Source organism: Cydia pomonella, chromosome 8 (assembly GCF_033807575.1).
Source record: "Cydia pomonella isolate Wapato2018A chromosome 8, ilCydPomo1, whole genome shotgun sequence".
NCBI classification, from domain to species: Eukaryota; Metazoa; Arthropoda; class Insecta; order Lepidoptera; family Tortricidae; genus Cydia; species Cydia pomonella.
The window spans coordinates 1904788-1916952 of record NC_084710.1 but is presented as its reverse complement, the minus strand read 5'-3'; the positions used below and the strand labels follow the sequence as shown (position 1 = coordinate 1916952).

The window sequence follows — 12165 nt, the reverse complement described above, 5'->3', positions numbered from 1 at the left end:
ACTATCTCGAAAAAACGATTGGTGCTTTTGGTGCGTGGCAGGCCAAAGTGTGCATACTTGCTTCTTTGACGAGATTTCTCGCCATGTGGAACATGTTAAATATAATGTTCCTGACATATGACAACCATTTTACTTGTGTTGAATTCAACGGGTCTGAAATAGCCAATGTGACACCTTCAACGTGCTATGATGATTGTGTTCAGTACGAGTTTGAAAAGGGATTTTTGTAAAAGGTTTTGTGGAGGAGTTTGGACTGATTTGTGAAAGAGCCTGGATGGCCAGTTTTACGCAAACTATACTCATGTTTGGCTTGCTGTTCGGTGTTTGGTTGTTTGGATGGATCTCTGACAGGTGATATAAATTTATTTAATTAAACATTAGGTACCTCTGCTGCATTCCGCTTTAACTTTTTTTTCCTAATCTTATGCGATGACATAAATTAAATAAATTTAGAATGACAACCTAAATATCCAGAAAGAATCCTTTCAGCTGTTTCTAAATTAAGAATTTGGATGCAGATCTATGAATAATATACGTTACTTACCCTTTTAGAAATTGTTTATAACATGCTGAAAATCCGAGAGTTCCTTTGAATGTGAGCATTCAGTTTTTACTACTTTGTGTCTGCGACTTCATCTGTGTGTATTACAGTGATAATTACCGTAAAAACTAACATAAACTCAAACTATTTCCATATCAAATTTCATCTACATCGGTTCAGCTGTTTACGCATTACGCGTAAAGAGGTAACAGGTAGAATTACTTTTATATTTATTATGTTACATAAGGAAATTAGTAGTAGTAGTAAACTCTTTATTGTACAAAAACACATAATAAAAGGAACTTACAATTAGGAAAAGCTAAGTACAAAGGCGAACTTATCCCTTCAAGGGATCTCTTCCAGTTAACCTTTGAGTAGATGAGAGGAGAGAGTGAGAAGAGGGTGACAAATGCAGCAACATGTACAACAAGGTACCAGAAAGTAGAGGGTACAAATACATACAAAATTTATAGGATAAATATACATTTATTACATAAAAAAGTAATAGAGAAATTACGGGATAGTTCCTGACGTTAACAACAAATATTTTAGAAACTATTTCTTTATTCTCAGATTCGGCCGCAGTCGAGCCATAATTTCGTCAGCTTGCCTCGTGGTGGTCCTCATGTTTGGTTCCAGCTTCGCACCCGACTATTGGACGTTCTGCGCCCTGCGGTTCTTCATGGGGGTGGCCACAGGCGGGCAGATGATTGTTGCCGTTGTGATCGTGCTCGAGGTGGTCGGGGCTCGACATCGAGAGCTTGCAGGTTTCATTCTTCATAATTATTCACACATACCTACGAAGAAAATACTAAAATTTTCGATTTGAAGCGTTGAACAATCTTTATTTATTTATTTATAAGTACTGATCTTTCAAATCTAAGAATGAAGTTTTTGATTGATTGTAGTTTTGAATATTTCTTGATTTTGATATTCCTAGACCAAACTTTTGGGAAAACTAAATCACTATTTTTTTAAACTTATTAGGCTGAAGTAGTAAAATGAAGTTCTGCTTTTCATTAGTCTTTTCAAACTTTAAGTAATGTAATAGTAAATTAATTAAACGAACAATTTTCTCGTCCTACAGGTGCCTGTATATCATTGCCCGACGGTATCGCCGAAGCTTCCCTGGTCGCTTTCGCCAACTTCTCTCCGACCTGGAGGATTTACCTGCTGTCCATCAGCACGGTGTCAACTCTTTTGATGCTTATCCAGATATTGTTGCCGGAATCCCCAAGATGGCTTATGTCGACGGGACAAGTTGATAAGGCAAGGATGATTATGACGAAGGCTGTTACGTGGTAATGAAATTCTCCATGTGATGGTAATATTAGTCAAACACATTGCAGAAAAAGGTCCCTTCTATGAACAAAACAACAAAGATTAACGGCACAGGCACATAAATATGTGTTTATTATTTGAGGCCAAGATAGAAAAAATGCGTAAAAATTTGCTTTATATTCTCGTAACTTTGAGATGAAAAACGCAAAAGAGTTAAGCATACAATGTGGAACATGTTGAATGTATTGTAAAACGGCTTGTATTCGATTGTATTAATTAATTAAATTATGTCTTTCAGTAACAATTTGAACACTGCTGCTGTAGAAGAAAATATTAACAGCAAAACTCCAACCGATCCAAAGGAGAAACACAATACTACGTATTTAGATCTGTTCAAGTCAAAGAAAATATCGATTAGAACACTTGCAGTAATTTTCATATGGATCACCCACGGAATGTGCTTCTTCGGTATCAACCAGTACTGTACGTTTTTGGGCTCGAATGTGTTTCTCTCTGTGATAGTTATGGGCTTGATTCAGGTAATTATATTAGCACAATGAAATAGTGGCGATGACGCCTGAGAAGATTTTATTTGGTCCTATGATAGTGTTTTTGCACATTTAAGCACATATGCCAATAATGTGTGCGTATGTCATGGATAGTCAAATAAAGTGTCAGAGATTAATTTCAAAATTTGATTTATCGGAATGTTAATCACGCAATCCTTTGTCCTTTTAGGCCCACTTGCACCATCCCACTAACCCGGGGTTAAGCTGTTAAACGTTAACTTAGTTTCAAATTGCACTGATAATCATGGTAAATCCAAGTTTAACCGGTCAACCCCGGCTTAGCGGAATGGTGCAAGTGGCCCTTATTGATGTAAATGTCTCATTGTATTCAAAATATTTTTTCTTACATGTTTTGTCAATTTTTGTTGGCATTTTTGTGGTGAAACCGCATAGAATAGCGAAATCATTTCTTTTTGTTTATATCGGTGAAATTCGATGGCTTTCAACGTTTGTTGTCAAAAAGTCTCCTTACCAGTAAATAAATTAGAACTGAAATCCGCAGTATGATGAAGGCCAATTAAAATCTTGCCAGGATATATATAACACAGTGGAGATTTTCTAGTTGTGAAAGAAGTAAAAACTTTATTTTCATTTCAGCTACCTGCATGCTTCGTCGCAACATGGCTGAACAAAGTTTATGGAAGAAAAGCAACTATGATAAGCAATTTAGGGATTACTGGTCTAACTATGTTACTGCTGATTTTTACTAAGAAAGACAACTGGGCTGCTTTGACGTTGGGAATCATTGGACTATGGGCAGTCAATATTACTTGTAACGTCGCTTACGTATGGGTCTCAGAATTGTTCCCTACTCAATTAAGGAACATGGCTTATGGTATGGGGTCTTCGGGAGCTAAGGTCGGAGCTATGATTGCGCCTTTCGTAGCAAATCTCGGGCCTCATTGGATGCCATCTTTAATATTCTCCATAATATCATTCTTAGGTATAGGCGCTAGTTATGTTTTGCCAGAGACTAAGGGGAAAAATTTAGAAGACGATATTAGTCATACAGATTAACTGAAATGTAATCAGATTCCTCAAAAGTATATTTAATGTCTCATAACTAAATTTAAATCACTAATAAAATATTCTACTATAATCAATGGAATGACAATAAAATGTAAGATCAATATTAACAAACTTCAATATAAGGGTAAAAATATAACCTACGACGGACGGACGGACGGGTGGACGACTGGTTTGGCCTAGTGGGTAGTGATCCTGCTTACGAAGCCGATGGTCTCGGGTTCAAATCCTGGTAAGGGCATTTATTCTTGAGCATGGATGTTTGTTCCTGAGTCATGGGTGTTTTCTATGTATTGAATTACTTATACATATTTATATATTATATATATCGTTATCTAAGTACCCTCAACACAAGCCTTATTGAGCTTACTGTGGGACTTAGTCAATTTGTGTAATAATGTCCTATAATATTTATTTATTTATTTATGGTGCAGTATGCGTAAATGGCCAATAAGGAAAATGAATATTAAATAAATTTTACACATATATTTCTAATCAAGATGTTCTCATAGTAGATCGTTCATTGGTCAAAAGTCTTCTAGAAATCTATTTTTTGAACTGCTCTAGATTGAATACGATTGACTGCATTATTCTTAAATACATACCATGGATTTTGAATATAATTGTATCTATATAATGTCTAAAAATAATAAACTAGAAATAAAAAAAAATAAAAGAAGTACAATAATTTGCATACTTAACAAATAAATAAAAAAACATGACATCCGCGATATTCGAGAACGGGCCAGACCCATGCGTAGTTAAATAGCCCGTGGATCCGGATACACTGGTAATGGTTAAACGGAGCCTAATTATAGGTTCCGAACGGGTCACAAATCCGGACCCGGAAAAACGGGGCCCCGGTGACGGATATACGAAACCCGGACACGACCGCGAGCCCTAGTCCCGAGCACGTACATTCATCTCGCTCATGCTTACGGTCAGTGAGAGTGAGAGAAGAACAGGAATCTACGGGGCCATAATATATTTACTTGTGTCAACTGGTTTACTTTTTGCAATCCTATTTTTGTCATCTTTCTGCTCAGTTTTGAAAACAAAAAATACCAGTTCAATAAATGACTTAATGATTTTATTTATGTTTACTTCATTATAAACTTCCTTGCCTTGGCCAAAACCGGCATTTCGATAATAGCTCCGCATAGTAATAACATGTCGAAGTGATACGAAGTCATAAGGTACAAAAGACCGAATTAGGCTCTGGCCTTGGCTTCACAAACGTTGCGTACGAAACGAATGCGAGCAGCTGTTATCTTTATTTTAACTCTAACCAACGAAGGTGAAACATCCCATTTAATCGCATCTAACCGGTATCAGATATTAAACATGGAGTTAGAAAATACGCCGAAAAAGAGCAGAGAATGTGATATTAATGAGGATTATATTGAGAAAACAATTGGTGCGTTCGGTGTGTGGCAGGCGAAAGTGTGCGTTCTTGCGTCCTTGACCAGATTCTTGGCTATGTGGAACATGTTAAATATAATGTTCCTGACCTACGACAGCAGCTTTACTTGTGTTAGATTCAACAGGTCTCAACCAGGGAATGTGACCCCTTCAACGTGCTACGAAAACTGTGTTAAGTACGAGTTCGGGGAAGGCCTGTTTCTCAAAGGTTTTGTGGAAGAGTTCGCACTGATTTGCGATAGAGCCTGGATGACTAGTTTTGCACAGACCATACTGATGTTTGGTTTGCTCTTCGGAGTTTCTTTGTTTGGATGGATCTCAGACAGGTAAATGTGAATGAACATTATTTGGTTTATAATTATAAATTATACTACCTGCTTTTCGTTCTTAGTTTATTTGTTTTTTTTTATCTATTAAAGGAAACGATCTGATCTGATGCAAAAGTATTTAATAAAAACATAAACTAATACCCTGATCAAAAATAAATTTTGATGACACCTTTTCTTTCATTTTGATATTACCATTCGGAAATTTAGACCGTTTAGTTACAAATAAAGATTGTCAAGCTCTCTATGTTTACCACCGGTCTAGAATGTAAGCGTTTGCGTATTCTAAAAGCAGGATTCCGCCAGTGTGCAGCATTGTGCGGCACAAGCATTTTTGTACTGAACATGCTTGTGCCGCATAGTGCTGCACACTGGTTGAATCCCGCCATAAATCTGTGATATAGTTAAGTAAAACAGATTTTTTATTACTCAGATTTGGCCGCAGCAAAGCGATGTTTTATTCCGCTTTCCTGGTGGTGGTTTTCATGTTAGGTTCCTGTTTCGCGCCGGACTATTGGACGTTCTGCGGTCTACGGTTCCTTATTGGAGTCGCCACTGGTGGGCAGATGATCGTAGCCGTTGTTCTCGTATTGGAGGTGGTTGGATCCCGACATCGAGAGATTACTGGTAAGTAGTTCACTTTTATCTTTCGCTGCTTGCCATTATGACCTCCATTGATGAACAGCTGATGCCCAGATTTATTAATATGGAGACTTTTCAAATTTGTATACCTTATATCTTGTTCTTCTCTGTCTATTTGCTCTACATATGGGATTAATAATGGAAGTTTTTCTTCACTCCATTGGACTTGGTTCACCTAATATTTGTTTGTAACAAAATGTATATTTAAATCATTTTCCTTTTACGTATACTTTAACCTTTCATGTTATCATTTTCATCCTATGTTATTGGCAAGTAGCTCCACTACTTATTATAAATGATAAATAATGGACATTTGTAGTAATTTTTACACAAATTGACTAAGCCCAGTAAGCTCAAGAAGGCTTGTGTTGTGTGTACTCAGACAATGTTAAAAATAATATATAAATACTTAAATACATAGAAAAACACCCATGACTCGGGAACAAATATCGGTGCTCATCCATCACACAAATAAATGCCCTTACCGGGATTCGAACCCAGGACCATCGGCTTCACAGGCAGAGTCACTACCCACTAGGCCAGACCGGTCAATTTTTTTTCTTTCTCTCAACAGGTGCCTGTATATCCTTGCCCGATGGTATCGCCGAGGCAACCTTAGTTGCCTTCGCTCATTTTGCCCCTACCTGGAGGGTATACTTGCTGTCAATGTGCACTGTGTCAGCTCTGTTGATGGTCTTCCAAATATTGCTGCCCGAATCCCCGCGGTGGTTGATGTCTAGGGGACAAGAGGAAAAAGCAAGGAAGATTTTGACAAAGGCTATTATTTGGTAAGGACTGTTTCATATTAAATAATGGGGACTATGTTTACAGAATTATAAGTTTTCGGTGGGTTATTTAATAAAGGTCTCTCTAACTAGGTATATATTTACTTGTAGTTCGCCCCGAACTGAGAACTCGCGCTTCGCCAAAAATTCTACAGAGTAGATTCATAGAAATCTATTTAAGGGCACTTCACAACAAAAGTCGAAATCATCTAAAATTGATAATATTCCTCGATGAAATTCAGGACTTTACGCTCATTATTAGAAACAAAGAGTACTTGTTCCAGTAAGAGCGTCTACAATCTTAATATAGGTTTAAATATTCGAAAAATAACTTATTTAATTAGTGATGATTTATTTTCCTATGGTTGTTTACGAAAAACTGCATAAACCATTCCGTATTTGGGCTCGTTTGATTCGTCTCAACAAGATCTTTGACACAAGATAGTTCACCAGTACCAATCAATCATGTAACTTAACCACGTCGATAACGTCATTTAAAGCGCCCAGTTTTGGACATAAGGCAGATAAAACTCCACTCCATTCATTTACACCTATCAATCTGCTAAGTTGTTTTTTATCTTGTTTACAGATTTAATAAAGATTTAACAAATTCTAAAAACAATTAACGCACAGTAATATAAATGAAACTTCTGAAACTCTTATAGTATTTATAGTAAAGTAAAAAGAAAATGTTCATTTTACAGTAACAATTTGAGTACAACTGCTGTGGATGAACATTTCAAAAGCCCAATTCCAACTGAATCCAAGAAGAAAAACAAAGCGACGTATTTCAATCTGTTCAATTCAAGGAAGTTAGCTGTCAGGAGTTTGGCCACTGTCTCCGTTTGGATCGTGAACGGAGTCTGCTTCTTTGGCATCAACCAATATTGCACGTTTTTGGGCACGAATGTTTATCTTTCTGTTGTTGTCATGGGACTCATGCAGGTCTGTATAATAGATAATCAAACGAACTTACCTGTAAGTGATGTTCGATGACTATTAAACGATGTGATTCGCCCGAGTGATTACATTATACTTTACTCGTACTTTTTCTTTGTTAGTGAAATAATTGTGTTTTAGCAAGTTTGTAATAGTGTTTAGTGTTTTGGTAAAAATGGGAAAACGCAAACATCGTGAGGAAGATGAGGAAGATTACTTGGAAAGGAAAATCCGAAGCCTAGAGAGGAAAAAATCGAAGATTCGGCGTAGGACGACGAACTTATTACAAACTTGCTAAAACACAATTATTTCAGTATAATGTAATCACGAAGGGCGAATCACAGAAGTTTAATAAGAGAAATCGGTTTAGTTTGTAGCTCACTTGATTTGAAAATATCACACTTTATAGGGTTCCGTGCCAAAAAGGTACAAAAGGAACCCTTATGGTGCGACTCTGTCCGTCCGGCCGTCCGTCTGTCACATTACTAAATATCTCGAGAAGTACTTAAGCTATCGGTTTGAAATTTGGAACAGTAATGAACAGCGTTAACCCAGACATATTGGAAGTGTATTTTTTATTTTTATTTATATTAATTATGGAAATGCCCAATATAAAGAGGGGGCAAAATTTCAAAGTCTAGTTACTAGGTCAAGTGGGATATCATTTGAAAGAGCTCAAATTGAACATTACAAAATCAGACCTCTATCTTGATAACTTTTTTTTAATTAACAAAAAACATTTTTATTTTGCAATTTAATACCGTTTATTAAAGTTCAAATATAACATTTCAAAAATGATTAAAATCGGTTCACATGATAAAGAATAATCCCTGAAAAACCAACATACATACAGATCGTACAAATTAGTTAGCCAATTTGCCCATAGCGCTGCACACAATTATGCTAATAGTATACTTCTGGTCAAAAGTCTTTCGTGATTATAGGTACATGAGAAAATTCAAAGTTTGTATGGTATGGAACCCTTGGTGCGCGAGGTAAACGAACTCGCACTTGACCGTTTTTTTTTTATTTCAGATACCAGCTTGCTTCGTCGCAACATGGCTGAACAAAGTATTTGGTAGAAAAGCAACTATGATAAGCAATTTCGGCATTATTGGCCTGACCATGTTACTACTGATATTTACTCCAAAAGATCATTGGAGTGCTTTAACTTTGGGAATCATCGGATTGTGGGCAGTTAATATTACTTGCAACGTTCTCTACGTTTGGGTCGCAGAATTGTTCCCTACTCCATTAAGGAACATGGCTTACGGTATGGGTTCTTCGGGAGCTAAGGTCGGAGCTATGGTTGCCCCTTTCATTGCGAATCTCGGTCCTCATTGGATGCCGTCGTTAATATTCTCAACAATATCATTCTTAGGTGTTATCACTTGTTACATTTTGCCAGAAACAAAAGGGAAGAAATTAGAAGACGACTTAGATCATGCAAATCAACCAAATTAGAATATTAAAGCTTTTTTGAATTAACTAAAAGCTTAATCTGACGATTTAAATTGCTAAAGAAGTTGTTATGTAAAGAAACGAACTGGCTCAAATATTCACAAAGATCACATTGACATTTCAAGATGGAAAACCAGGCTCTTATCTATGGAGTGTGGAATTAAGAGGAGTGACATCTCATTGTTGGTTGGCAGAGCCTTTATCAGACATAGCAATCAGCGTATACCACTTTATTGATCTCTCCCTTACGTAGGGAGCTATGAAAGCACCCATGAGGCGGACATGTGCACCTAGAGTGTCCAAAGCCTCAATAAAAATCAGATTAAAAAAAAAATCTCTTATGGTAGAACTGTTGCAAAAGTGTCCAGCTGTTAGCTATAAATCTCTCCAGAGTAGCGCTAGAGTAGCTAAGAACCTAGGCGCTATAGACGGAGTGAAGTGCGCTGTCTATGATTTGATTTTTTTGTTCAAGTATTCTAGGTATTGTAGCGCCACCTATTTAAGGTTTTTTGATGACACTTTTTGGCACATGGAGATTTATTTTCTTACCTCCACCTTCCGTACTCTTATCTTTGGTCTGGTAGCATAGTCGAACAGTTATCGATCAGCCTGTGATGATGCCATATCTCTCAAGAAAATTAAAAGGACATGACATCTAGCCTGCTACTACGCCGCCAAATATTTTCACCGCGATACGTTAAATCTTCATCAGCGATGAGAGTATTTCCAGAACTTATGTTAAACAACACAATACATACTTCCTTAAATATATAATAAAGATTATTTTATCCGTATTGATCTTTTCCATTTTTTTTCTTTCTAATTTCGTGACTTGTTTAATAAACTATAGTTATTTACTGTGAGCGTCAGGATGGCGGATGGACCGTAGCGAATTTCAACTATATATTTTTAAATATATTGTACCTTCTGTGTGCCTTTAATTATAAAATACAATTAACTGAAAATATCAATGCAAACTAAAGTACAGTCACGTCTGAAAACATCGACCAGATCGAAGTGCCAAAAATATGTATACACGACTTTATGGCCCATATATTAGGGTAGTGTATACATATTTTTGACACTTTATCAGTGTCGATATTATCAGACGTGACCGTACTATTATTACTTAGAGATGTATAAAGTCTGTTAATGTCGAAAAACTATTACTTATACATATATACAATCTTTACCTGCGTTAGGGGTAGCCCATTAAGTAAGAAATATTTTTTAAATAATAATACAGCGTTTAAGCTTTAAGTACCTGGGCGACCGAGCTTTGCTCGGTTATAACTATTTATTGTAATATGGTGGTGTATAGGTGATAATCTTAACTAAATTTTTTTACTAAAGTAAACTTGTCTAAAACAATAAAAACTAAAAAATTATATATAAACTTGAACATATTAAAAAAAACAAAAGTTAGTCACCGGGCGAGATTCGAACCCGTAACACTCGTTTCTAGCCGTCCACGTCTTAATCCGCTGGACCAGACGGACAGTGGCTGGCAACACGAAATTAGCGACCATATTCTGCTTCGAAAGAAAAACGCATGAAAACTCGAAAACACGGGTTTTCCCAAACATAAGACTAATCTAGATCGATTGTATAACCCCAAAAACCCCCATATACCAAATTTCAGCGAAATCGTTAGAGCCGTTTCCGAGATCACAGAAATATATATACAAGAATTGCTCGTTTAAAGGTATAAGATTTAAGGCCAGGCCACACCGGTTGCGTGTGCGTAGACGTGCACGTGCGCGTGCGCGTCCCGTTGCGTTGTAAACTAAGAATTCTCATAAGATATGACACACCGCTTGCGTGACGTGCGCGTGACGTACGCGTGCGCGTGAGCTGCACGCATTGCAGCTCCGACGAGACAAACCGGCTGCGTGCTGCGTGCACGCATGCACGCAGCGGAGCGGCAACGTCGCTTCGTTGCGTGCAGTGATGACGTTGTATTTACCGGCGTTCCCTATGAGAGGGCGAACCGAGCAGGTTCGGACACGCACAGCTCAGTGCTGCATCGGTCCCTTGTATTTATTTACAAGTCGGCCGGTGCCTGTGGTGGATTTTATAATGGATTAAGAAAGAATGGTCGCATTAAGAATGTTTGCAGTGCAAAACCTTCGTCGCCGATCAAAATATCTTTTTCCATTGATTTCGTGAACTCGCACCCTTTTAGATTTCGCAGTAGTATTTTGTGATAAAAAGTAAGAGGAGTGCTTCCTCTTCATCCGACTAACTACTATCGAACATTGTTAGTTGTCTAGAGGCTAGGGCATCATAGTACGCAAATGGCGGCGGATCTGCACGCAGAGCTGCAGCGTGCGCTTGCGTGACGTGTACAGCACCCTGCGTGGCGTGCGCTGCGTGACGTGCGCGTTACCCGGTGTGACAGGGGTGCTGTGCACGTCTACGCTTACGTCGACGCACACGTGCTGCGCACGCAAGCGGTGTGGCTCGGCCTTTAAAGGTATAAGATAACATTAAATAAATGTAATTTGGGTCGTGCGATTCGTTTTCAAATTGTCGAGAAAATTTCACCCGAAGAAAAACAAAAGACGAGCGAAAAGGGCATATTTTTTCATTACCGGCCAGTGCGCGCGGTGACTGCACCATGCAGGTTTGCCATGTTACGGCTTATCGCAAGTTCTACAGATCACAGAGCCAGAAGTGTATCTTATCTTTTGGGTAACCTACATAGATTGAACTAGTCCTACCTAAGCAAAGTTTATAGTATAGGTCCTAGGCGACGATAATCGTAATTATTTATATGGTACTTACTTAAATATATACATACATAAAAAACATGAGTTGCTTAAAGGTTAGCTGGAAGTGATCCCTTAAAGAGATAAGTTCGCCTTTGTACACATTTATTGTATTCGCTATTTGGTATGTACTTGTTTTGTGCAATAAAGTGTTTTACTACTACTACTACATCAGATCACTTACTCGTTGTTCGAAAAGAAATGTTCGTACTCATCACATCACACACAAATTCTCCTACCAGAATTCGAACCCAGGACTACTAGCGTTCTAGTTAATGTATACTGATCTGCAGCTACGGACCACGCTAAGGAAGGGTCCTTATGAGCAATTCCTAGATAAGCGACTTTTCAAATCTTGAATTTTTCTGTTTCGCGGCGGGAGTGCGTGCGTGTGATAAGGAC

The 12165-nt window shown here is 37.7% G+C and overlaps 2 protein-coding genes and 1 long non-coding RNA gene across 3 annotated transcripts in view; 2 read left to right on the top strand and 1 right to left on the bottom strand.

Annotated features, from left to right (window-relative positions):
• The first annotated feature begins 1166 nt into the window (after positions 1-1166).
• Positions 1167-3649, top strand: LOC133520361 (solute carrier family 22 member 3-like). Its single transcript, XM_061854738.1, has 4 exons — positions 1167-1308; positions 1629-1842; positions 2121-2361; positions 2989-3649. The coding sequence occupies exons 1-4, from the start codon at positions 1167-1169 to the stop codon at positions 3406-3408; spliced, it is 1017 nt and encodes a 338-aa protein (XP_061710722.1). The 3' UTR covers positions 3409-3649.
• Positions 1249-12165, bottom strand: part of LOC133520362 (uncharacterized) — a 30782-nt gene continuing 19865 nt past the window's right edge. Inside the window, exons 2-3 of the long non-coding RNA XR_009799751.1 lie at positions 6452-6543; positions 1249-1338 (exon numbers count right to left, since the gene is read on the bottom strand). This is a non-coding gene — a long non-coding RNA (uncharacterized LOC133520362). The remainder of the gene's footprint in view (positions 1339-6451; positions 6544-12165) is intronic.
• LOC133520359 (organic cation transporter protein-like) lies at positions 4129-9369 on the top strand. Its single transcript, XM_061854736.1, has 5 exons — positions 4129-5165; positions 5599-5792; positions 6382-6595; positions 7297-7537; positions 8567-9369. Exons 1-5 carry the CDS (start codon positions 4672-4674, stop codon positions 8993-8995), a joined length of 1572 nt encoding a protein of 523 aa, XP_061710720.1. The 5' UTR covers positions 4129-4671; the 3' UTR covers positions 8996-9369.